Here is a 15,077-nt window from a genome sequence, read left to right on the forward strand (position 1 = left end):
CTTTTAAAATTATTCTCGTTCTATGATGTTTTTTTTAGAAATGATTTTATTTTATCAATCGCGGCTAACAGGTAATTTTGCTAGTTGTGAGCCGTCTATTAATAAAATTCGATTGTTTCTTTCTAGCACATTGAATTTGTAGGAAAGAAAGTGATTTGCTTATTTGTTAGACTGCCAATATGAAATAAAAAACAGTCTTTTCGGCTATGTGCGCAGTTTTCTTAATAAATATCAAATTTGTACAACTTAGTTTGCTACACATAGTTAGATATTGCCGGTCAGAGCATTTGAGTTTTGGCCTAATACAAGTTAAGCTTAATAGTATTCTATCAATAACCGTAAGATTATTGTTGTCGGCGAGTAAAAGGTAGTTTAATAGGTATTATTAACTAGTCCTACTGAAAACGTTGCCACTACAAGAATGTTCTGCTTTGTAATATATTACGTTATTTATTTTTATATTTCTTTATGGTTGTATATTTTCCTTAGAAGGAAAAGCATTTTGTTTTAGGCTGTCAGTGAGTATATTTCGAGAATACAAAAATGTACTTGAACGCATTGTTAACAAGTATTGATACCTGTGACCATGAACTTGTACAGATCATCACAATGTGTAAACCAGCAATTTCAAAATATTTCTAGCACCATGTAAATGTTATTATAGATTATGTCAATTCAGGAATTTAGTATTTCTCTGTTTAAACCACCGTAATATTTTTTGTGTAGTGAACATATTGGTATTATATGTAAAACATAAGTTTAAAATGACTACTGGTCTCAGACCTTGTGCCTTATTTTAATTTTTTTTTGCTCAATTTGCAGGCACCTGAAAAATTTATACCGAGATATAAATAAAACAAAATAGCGCTTTTACAATTTCTTTGGCTAAGAATTAATTTACTCTTTAGGTTTAGATTAATTGCCAAAATTGCTTAACGCGCTTGAAGCCCGCGCGTATAACTATGAAAATATAGTGAATATGTAATAATTTTATGAAGCCTGGTGCGTTAGCCGTTGTTTGTTATTAACTTATTACCAAAGATGGGTTTGTAGAGTTTGAAGGAATTTAGTGGCCCTTTTCTTCATAGCTTAATAAATATAAAGTTTTGTATCTTTTATAAAATGCAAAGTTAATTATGTTTTGTTAATAAAATAAAATGTGATTGACCTTAGTCTTAGATAGGTGAGATAGAAATGGTATTAAAGAAAACAATAAACAAACTGCCAAATCCACACAGATTTTTACGTGTTTACGAGTTTCACGATTTTGTAAATATCTTTAGAACTAAATTGTGTCATTTAAATATTAACCGTTACAAACCAACTTTATTTGAAACTCGTAAAAAAATAGAAATTGTTAAACACCTTAGATTATGGAGTAAGGCATTAACAATATACCATAAATTTGATATTAAGACCTTTTAAAGTTGTATAATGTCTTTGGAGAACATTGTGTAAACCTTGATAACAGTGTAAAATTCATAATTCATAAAGTTGTAAGACCGATTAAGTTTTGTACAACATTTCTATGGCAAATATGTAATGAATGGCGTTTGACATTATGGAATGCTCCAAAACCGCATTCGAATGTATTAATAAAATCAAGAAATAAATTTTCAAAAATTTACCAGTGTTTTATTTTTTAACACAAGTTATTTTTCGGCATGTCGTTAAAAAACCACTTTGTTATTAAAATAACAAAAAAAAGTGGTAAGAGCAAATCGATTATTTTTTATTTATTTTTGGTAGTGTGTACAATGTTGATATGGTTCATCCATGATGTGCCAGCACATGTCCTATTTGAATTAAGACAGATTTTTCAAATACTATATTCTTTTCCTGCGCCTTTATGCTCGACACATTGAGATGTACGTTTATTTTAGACAACGAAATTTTTATGTCCAGTCGTAAACATCAAACGATGAACGAAATTTCTTACCAGAGGTAATTGTGGCATAAGTAACCGTCGGGGATGTAACCATATAAGCATCTTTTTGCATAAGAGAACTATAAAGTTAACTTATTTTTTATATAATTTTGATAATTTATTTGGACACAAAAGTAAATAGGTTTGTGATAGGATAAAGATCTTTATTAACTTATTTAAAATACTACTTGAAATAATTATTAAATAATCATTTGTAAGAAGAGACTAAAAGAGAAAGATGTCACTTGTGAACTTTTTTATAATTAACTTTAAAGTAACATTGGTTAAAAGAATGATCGTTGTTTAAAGGAGTCGGTGAGATCAAGATTTCTTTACAATTACAGAGTGCAAAAATGTTTACGTAAAGCACTATTGACCTATGCCCTGTGTGTATATTGATATTTTACAAGTAAGCCATCTTATCAGGAGCATATAATATTGGTATTCATTTTCTTATAGCAGACGCTTTAGAAGCGACCAGTGTATTTTTTTGTATTCACAATGGAAAAATACGTTAGCATAAAAGAAATAGAAGAAGCAGGTGCTTCACTTTTACCAAAATCTGCGCTTGATTATTATAAGAGCGGCGCAACAGACGAATTTACATTACAAGAAAATAAGCGTGCTTTCCGAAGGTAGTTTTTACACATATTTTTATATATTATAAGATTAAAAGTAAAAATTATGCATTTGACTAGATCCACGGTGATTTGTTTATTTAAATTTGCAGTATAAACTGCGGTCTTATTTTTGGCTGTTTCCGTAGATGCAATTAAAAAGATTTTTTTTCGGACGGAGTTTTCGGTATTTTTATATTTTATATTTGTGACCACCACTGAGAGTGGATTTATCGTGAATATTAATAAATTATGGAGTTTAATTACATAAAAGAGGTGAAAGATGCGACAAAACATTGTTTTTGGGTTATTTCTTGTTTGTACCGCTTACGGACTCTATGAAGTGTTAATAGCTTTTTCTTATTTGGTTTACTGAACAAATTGATTACACGAATTACAACTATAAAAACTAAAAGCAAAGTAGTTGTACGACTTTTTAAAAATGATGAGATGTATTTCAAAATCAATCAATTCAAATCATTATAGATAGAAGTAATTTTTCCTAGCTTCTTAATTTGATATATTTAAAAACAACTATTTCTTAAAGCGTATTATTGTAGAATTTGTACATATTTGTACATACGGCACAACGGCGAATGTTGTCCATAATAAGTTCTCCGTGGCAAGTCGAAAGTCATTTTTAATGGAGACTGCTTAATATCAGTTCTAATGAACGAGGCTCAACATAATTAAGTTGCATCAGGGCTGTCAATGTTACTATTATCAAAATTGAGTATTTAAATGCGTTTACTTTCGAGAAAGGTTATCGTAAAAATGTTGTGCAAACAAGGGTTAATGTTTGAGACTGATCGCCTGTTATTATTATTTTTATAAAATTGCAGCATAATCGTTATACATTACGACATCTGTAAAGTTCTTGCTAGCTGTCGTAACTAGGTTAAATAAATTTTAGTCTTTAATGTTAAAAAATGTATACATACGTGCATAATGCTCATGGTCTGTATACAACCTCCGCAGTCTAGCGGTATCTAAATTATCTATAAAAAAGCCTTTTTTTAAAAAAGGAAGACCGGAATTAATTATATTTATCATGATATCGTCACGTGACACACCTCATAAGTTTATAAAGTAAATATTTAAAAAGTTTCGTTAAGAAGTTTTCATCTACCATATATTGACTTTTTGGCCCGAAACTTCTTTAGAAATAGAAATATTGCTAAAGAATTATTTTAATTATTAATCCTCTATATTATATAGACGATAGTCATAATCACGGCAGTTTTTTTACCAATAGTCCTACAATTTCTACAACAATAGTATATCACTACCTACAAAATAGCCTACAAATATAAATCTACTATAAAAACTAAATAGGATGAAACTTTTCCCCGCTTCCCGAATAAAAGTTATGTTTTTTATTAACAGATTGCGAATTCGCCCAAAATGTCTAGTGGGCCTGACTGATTGCAATCTTCGCACAAAAGTACTAGGATATGAAATCACTATGCCAGTGGGTATTTCGCCAACTGCGATGCAACGAATGGCCCACCCTGATGGTGAAATTGCAAACGCTAAAGGTAAATCATACATTATATCATATCGTTTAATTTATAATTAAACATAAACTGAATGAGACACAGGACGTCCTACTTTTAAACTGACGATGATGATGATGATAAATGAAAATTTTCAGCTGCTGAAAGAGAAGGAGTGATTTTTACTTTGAGTACCATTTCTACAAGTTCTATTGAAGAGGTAGCAGAAGCTGCTCCACAGGCAGTAAAGTGGTTCCAGCTTTATATATATAACGACAGGTAATGTAGTTATTCAAAGCTTGAGAAAAATTATCGATAAACTAATAAATTCTATCTCGACTCTAACATATGTTCGAGATAGAATGTATTAGTTTTTTAATTAAAGTTTTTCCAACGTTCTATTATAGCGATTTTAAACCTGTGACATACGACGTACGTAAAATTATATGGAAAATAATGAGTAGTATAAATCGAAGTTAAATAATTTTTGTCGAAATTCATTTTACAGCCTATTCTTAAATGAATATCGTTAAAAAAGGAATGTTATAATTTAACATTTTAAATTATGAAATATTGGTAATTTACTTAACGGAATTCGTATAGAAATTTTATATATTACAACATTTTTATCGGCTGACATAATGATGATCTCTAGGTCATCATTATGTCAGCCGATAGACGCCCACTGCACTGCACACTGCAAAGTATCATCCAAAGATCGCTACGACCGGTCTTGTGGTATCCGCATTCAGCAACTTGAATATATCTCCGGTCCACCCATGCCCCCTCTATCGGCTCGTCGACACCACTAGAATTAGTACAAATAAATTTCAAAGTTAAGATGGGACATAGACAGACCTTCCGAGTAACGACACACATGCAGTCTGGCTATATACGAATGTTGCTGCACGCTGTTAGCCGTTTTGGCTTTCAAAGCTTCATCGGACTCAGGGCTCGCAGATCCAAAGTGCGCGAGCTAATAAATTTAAAAAAAATCTACGTCAGATACTTGAGTGCGACACATGCAGGTAGTAGGTAGAGAGTTATTTGGGAAAGGGCGGTTATTCATGAACAGTTTAGTTGCCTCTAGCACGGAAACGAATAAAGGTTGGGAAACGCCAGGCTATATGATTGTCACACAATATTAGCGCTAAAGCAATAAAGCAACAAGACGGACCGTATAACCTAACCAAATAGACGCCTGTCACGATCACGACACTATGTTCAAATAACATACTATTTGACGAATGTTGAGAGCTTTTGAATAGACCTCGACCAATTTAACGTTGTATTTTTTTGTTCATATCTCACCTATTCAATTTTATATTTAGACTATTTTACATTGTGATATTTAAATTTAATAAATATTTTTTTCTGAAATTTTTTTCTAAGGGAGGTGACCAAAAATTTAGTTTTGAGAGCGGAGAGAGCAGGCTACAAAGCTATCGTGCTAACAGTTGATACTCCACTATTTGGATTAAGAAGAGCGGATATCCGGAACAAGTTCACTTTACCACAACATCTCAGGTCATTTAGCATAGCTACAAAAGAAAAATTACGTACCGTAACGAAACATATATGTAGAGAAGTTTTTCTTTAAATAATTGCCTTTTCTTTTATGAAATAAGTTTTGTAACCGTTAGTCAATTTTGATGAACATCTTAAATGCTTAGATATATTTTTAATAACCATAGTCATATTGAGTCATGCAGTTATGCAGATCAATTTATTTTGAGTCAATCTTGAAAATTTTTAGACTTGCTAATTTCGAAGGTCATCTTTCAACAAAAATACATTCCACGAATGAAGGGAGCGGATTAAATTCCTATGTGAATAATCTGTTTGACAAGACCTTGACATGGGATGCAATCACGTGGTTAAAAAGGTAAGAAATATGTTTTTATCAGATGATTGTAATGGTAAAAATAGTTACGATATTTGTTCTCTGTAACAATATTATCTTTATGTAGCATCACACACTTGCCAATAGTAGTTAAGGGAATTCTTCGAGGAGACGATGCTCTTAAGGCTGTGAGGGCTGGATGCTCGGCGGTTTTAGTTTCAAATCACGGAGCGAGACAACTTGACAGTGTTCCAGCAACGGTAAGTATCAACGTATCATTTGAGTTACAAAGATACATTATAAAGCTTTGAACAATAATTTAATGTTTGTGAATATTATTATCCACTTTACAACATGCCTTAATGTCAAAGAAGAAAATGAAACATGCAAACATTATATTTCGTTACGTACACGTATTCTAAAGAATATTATATATAAGGAGACAGTGAATGGTTGTTCTAAATGAAATATTGGACTACACTATATAGGTACTAATGCCAATGTGGCATGGCAGTTTCCGCAGGTTTGGTAGGGCAGGGTGTAGATGGCGCGTAGCTTAAAAGTATTTTATAGGCAATGAATCTCAAAAGCTCCTTCAGGATCTTCTGCTCAGGCCGCTACATTGTACTGCACCCGTTGCTATATAATCATAAAGGATTTCCACAGTCACGTACAAAGCCTGCTATTCGGTGCGGCGACATTCTTCAAGGCGAATAAGAGACTGTTAAGTTTTAATTACGTGTTTTAATATTAATCACACTACATAAATTTGAGTTTACGTGGCTGTGTTCCGACCCTTAAGTTTAGCGTTATAATTTTATTTTATTTTATTCGGAAAACAAACAGTGTCTTATAACTACAAATAAAAACTATACATCAATTACATGTTTTCGCACATTGATATAGAAACATAAAAAACGCAGAAAGTAAAAAACAATAAAAAATACATTATTGCCTTTAAGTTGAGCGAATACACTAAAGTTAATATGAAGCTATCATTACGCTCCAGAACTATCAAACCACGCCTTCGATAAAGTTTGTTTAAAATTATGCGTGTTAGAGACAAACAAATCTAGTTCGGGGTACCGAGCTAGTTTGTTCATCTCTCTCGCTGATCTTATAAAGAAGAAGAATCTACATTTGTATCTTATATTATAACTAATATTTTGATTTCAGATTGAAGCTCTGCCGGAAATAGTAGAAGCAGTTAAGAATTATAACATAGAGGTGTATTTGGACGGTGGCGTTAAGACAGGAACAGATATCTACAAAGCTTTGGCCCTTGGTGCAAAAGCGGTAAAAATTTAAATTTCGTCTAAATTTTTGTTTTAATACCCTAGCAGCAAATACTCAGGAGTAGAGAAAAAGGTTCTCTGTCCCAATTGAAAAATAAAATACCGGCTGAAGTAAAAGGCATGACTACTCCATACGGAATTCTCTTACGGAATGCTTGTATTTGTCAATTGCATTCACATTACGCCATTTATACATCAGCGGAAATAATGTTATAATTCCCGCAGTCGCGCAGCACGTAAGTTATCGTCTTAATGTACTTCAGCTGTTGCTTAAAGTCCGTAGCCTTTCAACAAGACGATTATTTTAGCGCCATTCAGGACCTGGTTAGCAGTCAGCCGATAAAATATGATGGTACAAGAGACAGCAACAACATCATGCAATGTGTTTCTCACTATATATTGCTCTATATACTCACTCTATACTCTCTATATATTAAATAAGATCTAATTTTTCCAACTTATTAGTATGTTATATTATTATTATGTTATATTTATTATAGGTGTTTTTTGGTCGCCCAGCCATATGGGGATTGGCGTTAGGGGGACAGGCGGGAGTTCAACGCGTGCTCAATATATTAAGGACGGAATTGGAATATACATTACAAATTGCAGGCATGTATTTAATTTTACAGTGGTTCGTCTATAATTTTTTCATTTAAAATTTAAGGATATTTTTTATACAGACACTAACAAGTTTAAAAGACTTACAATTTTTATTGACCATGAAGCCTCGATATACTTGTAATGCCTGTTTACGTATTTTTGAGAATGTGCACATGACAATTTTATTGACAAATACGTATTACACAAACATCCTTATAATTTAAAAACTGAAATTGGGGTTATCACATTTGTTGTCAAATGTACGCAAATAGGATATGTTCAGGAAAAGTGCACACACACACCCACCACCTCATAACTTTATTGTGCTAGTAGTAGCTGAAGCTGTGATACACTCTCCTCAGACATTAACTCCGAATGTGAAAAGAGACTTTAATAAACTTTATCATCGTTTCTGCAGCCTCTTATTATTTGCTTAAAAATTGACATTAGAATTTTGCATTGTCTCCTTTACAATGGCTGGCAGAGACATTATCACGCCGTAACGATAACGATGACTGCTGTAGACAAATATCTAGGAGTTACGCAGAGGAAAATAAAAAAAAACATTTGAATTTGATCAGGGCCCAGACTCAGAGATCAGGGCATGTTAGAAAGGCCCGTAGCTTTAAGTTGAAGGATGATGGGGTTGGGGGAGTTAGGATCTGTTTTTAATTTGTATCAAATTGAGCTCTTCTGATATTTTTCTCATGACATACACAAGTGTTTTTTTTAATAACCGCAATAGTTACACATTTTTAGTTACAGAAGCGAGTCATACTGCCTGTCCTGTAACAAACGCTCATCTATTATTATATTAGTCGATCATAAATAAAATTATAGATGACTGTTATATAACGTAATTATATAAAACCTATTGTTTTTCATGCAGGTACATCGTCCGTTGAAGGCATCACAAAAGACACCGTTGTTCATGAATCATACTTTAGTAAATTATAAATGAATGAATAGTTGTTTTTTTTATGTTATTCAGGCTGCAAAACTTTTTTCCTTTTTACGATTTTTGTTTAAAATTTTGTCGATTAAAAATGATCATTTGTCTTGAGATATTTTTTGGCCTTTTTACTGATTTATTTATTTGCAGTAAATTTTAATACATTTGTACCAAAGAGCACCAAATTTTGTTTTGTCCGGGTCACTCAAAACTTTAGAAACGGCTCTGCTTGTGACGAATGTTAGTAGTGAAGATTAAAGTAACAATGAAGAGATTGTTTTGTAATGCACTTGCCACGTACGCCTAAAATACGTAAAGGACTCATGATAATTACTATGTATGTTACATTTGCTAATTGTGTTGGCTAAGCGCAAAATGCGAACGGCTCGTCTAACTCAGATTATTATTTTCCGTGTTTCCTTAAGAAGGTTGGTGACGAAAGAAATTGCGAGAAAAATGATATTAAGTTTTCCTTCTCCTGTAAAAACCACTTAATAAATTAAAACAAACTGAGGTTAATAAAAACTCAAGAAGGAGGTTAATAGATATTATAATAATATTATAATAAATAGATATTAAAGAAGGTGTGCTTAGGAATTATTAAAAATATAGCGCCCACATAGCAATAATAACAAGTCAAGAATACATAACTTATTTAATTAGCACAACATATTATTTTACAATTAGCTTTCGATAAAGATTATACAGAACGGAAGGCGTCATGTATTTTTCGTCGGGCCAGAATGTTTTCGATATTCTCTGTAAAATAGTGAAGCTATTAAGAATCTATTCCATATACTAAAAGAATTTTTTAAATTATTGTGACAAATACATTTGATTTACCTTAAAATCGCAACCAAATAAGTTAATTCCTGTTTTAAGCTTATTCACGGTTTTTTGTAAGAAGATATCATCTGATAATTTTTGTTTCAAAGACACCGTGTTGTTACAAGTATCGCATTCATTTTGTTGTTCGTCCCAACTGTGACTGTTGTGTGCCTCTGACAGCAGTGCATCTCGTTGTCGCATGTAGTTGGTAAAGCTGTTTGAAAGCGGAATCTCATGCAAGTCTTCAGCACACGAGTTATCAGATGCTTGTAAAACAGTTTCCCTGTTGTTTGTACTTCCGAATATGTTTTTAAACCTTTTTAATAATGTCGTACAGGATTCGTTTACGACGTTATATATCCTACTACCGAGTGAATGACGCAAGACATTTTTATTAACCATTTTTGAATTAGACTTTGCTTTAGGTGTAGCAATATCTTTATGCCGATGTCTATTCTCTTTAAGCGAAACCAGTTTCCTAGTAGTGTGCGGGATAGTCGTTATATTCACATTATTTTTACTCGAATTTTTCGGTGTTGAAATAAGTGTGGGTCTAAAATCAACAATACTGTTCTCATACACTTTGTCACGCGTAACCGTCACGTAAGAAGGAGAATGTGCATAATTACTTGTGTGTGAGGTGTGTGCACATAAATTAGTATCGTCAACATCAGTATTTGAGTATCCATAGTTGTTAGCCCAGTTTAAATTATCAAAATTTGATGAAGTATCATTTTTCCCATTCAAGAAAGAAAATGAATATGAATTGTCTTGTATATTCTCAATATTTCTGTTACAATATTTATTAACATACGTATGTTCTGGTTTAGCAGCCTTACGTGTGAAAGGTGTTTTTTGAACAATATTAACATTTTCTGCTTTACATTTATTAATTTCCTTCATTATATTCTGAAGTAGATCTGCAGTATCGTCACCCTGACCTAAATTGAAATCATCTTCATAACCAATCTTATTAATTTGTGTTTCTTTTCTTATTCCTGAAATGGTGAAAGGGATATGAGAAAATACCGCTCGCTTTATTTGCTTATTTTAATATAATAGTGCGAAATCGTTTGTGTGATTTTAATATCTTATTATATATAATCTTTGATTCACTTTTTTATACACTGTGTAATGGCGGATTCAATGGCTTTTAGGCATTCTGAATCAGACAATGGAATTTCAGGCCGTCAATATGATTCCTTTGAGTCTCATTAGCAAGTTGAGGTGATCGTATGCAGGCCACATAGCGCGCAGAACAGATGATCACTTGGGCCTCAAGGTTCTGGAGCGGAGACCACCGACTGAGGATCTACAGGGGAGGCATAAGTCTAGCAGTAGACGTCATAAGGCTTAATGTTGAGGAATATGATTACTGTCTTAAAAGAAGTCTTGTGATTGTGTATTATTATAATAAATTTACGTATCATGAATTTACTAACGTTTACCTTTATCGTTTAAGTTGAAAGCATGTAATATAACAATCACCCATTGACCTACCTGTAAAAAATGAAAACCATCTTAAAAGGCATATTAAGATGTGGATACAAGAGATCCCTAATTTGAAAACAAAGTCATTTTGTTTAATTTTACACAAATACCACTATTTATTCAACTATATTTTTTGTTAGGACGTTCAATTGATATAAAAATTATATTGTAGCTAAAAATTATATTGTAGCTAAAAATTATATTTTAAATGATTATTTAAAATGATCTTTTTTATTAAAGTCATACGTACTTGCGACTGAGGCCCATGAAGTTGTCTTAAATCAAGTAAATCGTGAAGAATATTTGTGTCTCTTAAAACTTTTAATTTTACATAATGCTTTGATACAACTGTGTTTAATAGTTGTAAGCATTGATCATATTCTAAAAATTCTCTATAATAAAAAAAAATTACTTTATTTAAATGTTCGTATACAGAAGATTTAAAATCTGACTAGCAACTTTAAAAACTAACACGCACCTATCGAACATACGGGTACCGCCGCAATCGATGAACAATCTAATGGCGCGCTCGTTTTTGTACACTAAACTGTGTGCCAGATGAAACACGTCTTCATTCCTGCGCTGACGTCGCTCCACGCACTAAGATTAGGTTTTAAGAAATACAAAAATCTAAACACCGTTCAGGTTACACATATTGTACAGTAGAAGTGAATCAAAGCTGATAATGCACGTATGTGAACTTACCAAGGGAATAAGTTGCGAGCAATAGTTCTGGTTGGCCTCCAGTCCGTAGCATGCCTCGGACAGACATCGACACAGTGCTTGGGACGTATCTTGATGCTATATCAAATGCATTATTTGCAAGCATAATGCAATATATATATAATAATATATAAATAACAATATATAATGGTCCCCGCCGTAGCTGGTAGAACCACCGGGAACTCTTAATGGTGGTTCATAATTAGGGTACACGAAAATGAATCACTTATCAATGTAAGCAAACATTAAACAAAGTTACTTATAAAAATTTGCATACTCCATATTGGATACAACTTGTCGATACTTGCAAAGTTATATTGTATATGGCATAGATGTAGCTCCAGATGGTCCATCGGCACCAAACCTAAATTTTTAAAGTGGTCTATGAGAAAAAAGTGTTGGTGATGAACTTGTGATTTAAATTAAATATTACGCATTTGATTTTTATTTAGGGAAATATCTTATAATATAAACTTGTAAAAAGACATCATTTAGTAATAACAATCCGTTTGCGTTTAGAACGCAGTGAACAATGATGATGAATGTCGTTGTTGTTCCACGGGGAACTCCCGTACCTTACCGCGAGTGACCCTTTTCCGGTTCGTAGTACACCCAGCATCACAGTCTTCATGTAGCTATTATTTATTGCAAACAGCTATCACAATATTAACGTAATTGCTTTAAAGTTACCACTAGTGTTTTTTTTATTTATGCTATAGTACCAATAGACATAACAGGTTAGAATAAACCGATTTCTACGACAATAAATCGCACGTTCAGAATGATACCGTTATTTCAAAAAAAAAAAGTTTTTTTTTGAGTTTTCACTGCTGCCCAAGTATCATCTGCAGATTTCGCGGGTTCAATGCGGCAGGGTGCAGAGGGCGTCTATCCTAAGACTGTTTTTTAAGGTAGCGAAGCTCTTTAAAAGAGTCTCGGCCAGGGTTGCTATATACTATTTCACGGGATTGTAAACAAAATTAGGTGACTTTTACTTATGACGATGATTTGTGATGAAAAACCATTAAGAAGGCGTTTGTGTAGATACTGCTAGATATACTGTTTAAGGGCGGAGCGTATACATCATCGCTTGATTTCGCATTTTTTATGTGGTGTGGGTTAATACCCACACCACATAAAAAGATTAATATCTCAGCGTATAAAATGTTGTATTTGATCTTAGGTCGGTTTACACAATCGCTTGGGGTTTGGGCTGTCACAAGAAACGTGTTTCGCTTATTGATTTGAGGGTCTCCTAGTGCAAGCCTCGGTCCGAACAGATGCTATTATCGAAATATTGCAAATTATAGGAAATAAAAGTAAATACGTGCGACAAACACTAAGCAGCTAAATGTATTGATGATTAACTGCGAATTCGAATCGGAAATGAAGAACAAAGATCATCGACGTGGCTTGAAAAATTGTACACCTGAAGTGGCATTAGGTCGTGTATATCGCTCGTACAATCGACAGACGTGTCTATGTGAGTGAGCCCTTCACTAGATGGATATACGACATCCGTAAAGAAGTCTTTAGATGCGAGCAGCGCAAAACTGGTGATCATGGTGACCTTTGGACGACGCCTAAGCTTTGAAGTGCGTGTCTATCGGCTAATATGATGATGATGATTCGATGAACAAATAGTGAGTGCTCACCAACATTCCCTTGGCGTAGAGACTGGACATGGCGGCGAGGCAACCGCTTGTTCGGATCATGTTCTGAGCGTACACCACCTGTGCCCGCCGCTGTGACGTCTTATTCTCGTTCACGTTGTATAGAAGAGATGTGAGAAAATTTAAAGTCACAACTGTCTTTTTAGGTAAACCTCTTGTTAAAATTGCGCTAATTTTAGCATACATGGGGTTAAATTTTATTATTATATCGCTTTGTGTACCCTGCAATATGAACTTTCATTAAACTAGTCACTCAGTTCAGATATTCATCCTTTGAGAATGTAGCTGACACACTAGACGCTACGTTTATTACAATTTTGAACAGAGTCCCGACAGACGACTCGCATGGAGCGAAGAGAGAACCGTATTGTTAGACATATGACTCGCCTTCTAAAATGTTGCTGCAGGACATCGCGTTGAAAACGTCACCACGAGCCTTATGCCGCGCCTGTCGGAACCCTTTATATAATTCCCGCCGGCGTAAAAATAGCCATGTAATACCATCACACGGAATACTTATACTGACAAAAATATTTACAAAATACGGTTGACTTCATGTTAAGTCTTTCATTTTAATTAGGATAGAGAACCTCTCTTTACTCCTATATTTTATCAATCACTGTAAATGTACTTTTCGTATTAGAAAGGATTTTTAATTTTTTTTAAAAAATTAACTTATTATTTAGTGGTGCATGATTTAAAATATAAATGGCTGGATTGATAACATATTTATTAGTATTTGAGTCTTTCTGTTAAGGGATGTCATAATTTACTAATAGAAATAACTTCATATTTTCAGAGTGATTAAGATGTTTAGGAATACTTGTAGAAGTTTTAAAACTATTTGTTGAAAAATGAGCTATACATTCATTTCTTTAAAGCTTTTACGCCTATGACTAATCACTGTGTACAATAATAATTAAACAAAAAAATAAAATTGTTTAAAGTAGTTGACGTTCGAGTTACAAATAAAAGGAGTTACTCGTTAGTTATTTAGGACCTTTTTTTAGCAATTTGGTCTTCATTCATAATTTAAATTTATAGTATACCTGTAATGTATACCAAAAATATACCCCAGCCGATAACTATTTCCCAATATACAATAAGTTTTGTATAACATTTGTGAACTAAATACTTAATATAAAAAATAATCAATAATTACATTTGATACCATATAAGCTGCTAAAATAGAAAATAGTTTAACTTGAGCCTGGACTTCAGCAGACACATGCAATATTTCTAAAATGTCGTATATATCTTTTCTTGTAGCATATCTCATGGAAGTAGCAAATTCCTGAAAAAAAAAGTCATCTTCAAAAACTTATCAATGCAAAAATGAAAAATTACATTAAACGCAAAAACTTACTACAAGCATAGAAGAATCATTATTATTGTTGATACATTGAAGTAAACTATTATAAAAGGTACGATGTTGCGCCATTTTAAAGATTCAAATATAAGAAAGTTTTTTGCGCCTGTTTCAATTTTTTTTAATTGACTACTTTTTTGCATACAGGCGTTGAGATTTTAAGCAACATTTAATAACGTAATACATTTTTATTAAAATAATATCTAGTCTAGTGTTGTACAGTAAAGAAGAACTTTTTAAAACCTTTGTTGCTACATAAA

At 32.8% G+C, this 15,077-nt stretch overlaps 2 protein-coding genes across 2 annotated transcripts; one reads left to right on the forward strand and one right to left on the reverse strand.

The window, feature by feature from the left end:
- Positions 1-2,380: 2,380 nt before the first annotated feature.
- Hao (Hydroxyacid oxidase) lies at positions 2,381-8,846 on the forward strand. The gene is made up of 9 exons (XM_068772474.1): positions 2,381-2,562; positions 3,931-4,082; positions 4,199-4,319; positions 5,433-5,567; positions 5,797-5,925; positions 6,011-6,143; positions 7,060-7,179; positions 7,679-7,790; positions 8,671-8,846. The coding sequence occupies exons 1-9, from the start codon at positions 2,429-2,431 to the stop codon at positions 8,736-8,738; spliced, it is 1,104 nt and encodes a 367-aa protein (XP_068628575.1). The 5' UTR covers positions 2,381-2,428; the 3' UTR covers positions 8,739-8,846.
- A 559-nt stretch (positions 8,847-9,405) lies between these two features.
- On the reverse strand, positions 9,406-14,889 carry LOC137929880 (uncharacterized). Its single transcript, XM_068773006.1, has 7 exons — positions 14,815-14,889; positions 14,611-14,742; positions 13,431-13,670; positions 11,758-11,853; positions 11,010-11,061; positions 9,577-10,559; positions 9,406-9,492 (listed from the first exon to the last, which is right to left on the reverse strand). Exons 1-7 carry the CDS (start codon positions 14,887-14,889, stop codon positions 9,406-9,408), a joined length of 1,665 nt encoding a protein of 554 aa, XP_068629107.1.
- Between the last annotated feature and the right edge of the window lie 188 nt (positions 14,890-15,077).

The sequence above is a fragment of the Battus philenor genome, unplaced genomic scaffold, assembly GCF_028537555.1.
Source record: "Battus philenor isolate CCGP_79_NKW_IND1 unplaced genomic scaffold, ilBatPhil1.0.hap1 SCAF_5, whole genome shotgun sequence".
NCBI classification, from domain to species: domain Eukaryota; kingdom Metazoa; phylum Arthropoda; class Insecta; order Lepidoptera; family Papilionidae; genus Battus; species Battus philenor.

Excerpts from the sequence above, each read along its gene's own strand:
- Hao (XM_068772474.1), top strand. The coding sequence starts at position 2,429 with ATGGAAAAATACGTTAGCATAAAAGAAATAGAAGAAGCAGGTGCTTCA. Across the intron at positions 4,083-4,198 it reads TGAAATTGCAAACGCTAAAG|CTGCTGAAAGAGAAGGAGTG; the intron begins GTAAATCATACA and ends GAAAATTTTCAG. Across the intron at positions 5,568-5,796 it reads ACTTTACCACAACATCTCAG|ACTTGCTAATTTCGAAGGTC; the intron begins GTCATTTAGCAT and ends GAAAATTTTTAG.
- LOC137929880 (XM_068773006.1), bottom strand. The coding sequence starts at position 14,889 with ATGGCGCAACATCGTACCTTTTATAATAGTTTACTTCAATGTATCAAC. Across the intron at positions 14,743-14,814 it reads ATGATTCTTCTATGCTTGTA|GAATTTGCTACTTCCATGAG; the intron begins GTAAGTTTTTGC and ends TTTTTTTTTCAG. Across the intron at positions 13,671-14,610 it reads CAGCTTATATGGTATCAAAT|GGTACACAAAGCGATATAAT; the intron begins GTAATTATTGAT and ends TTCATATTGCAG.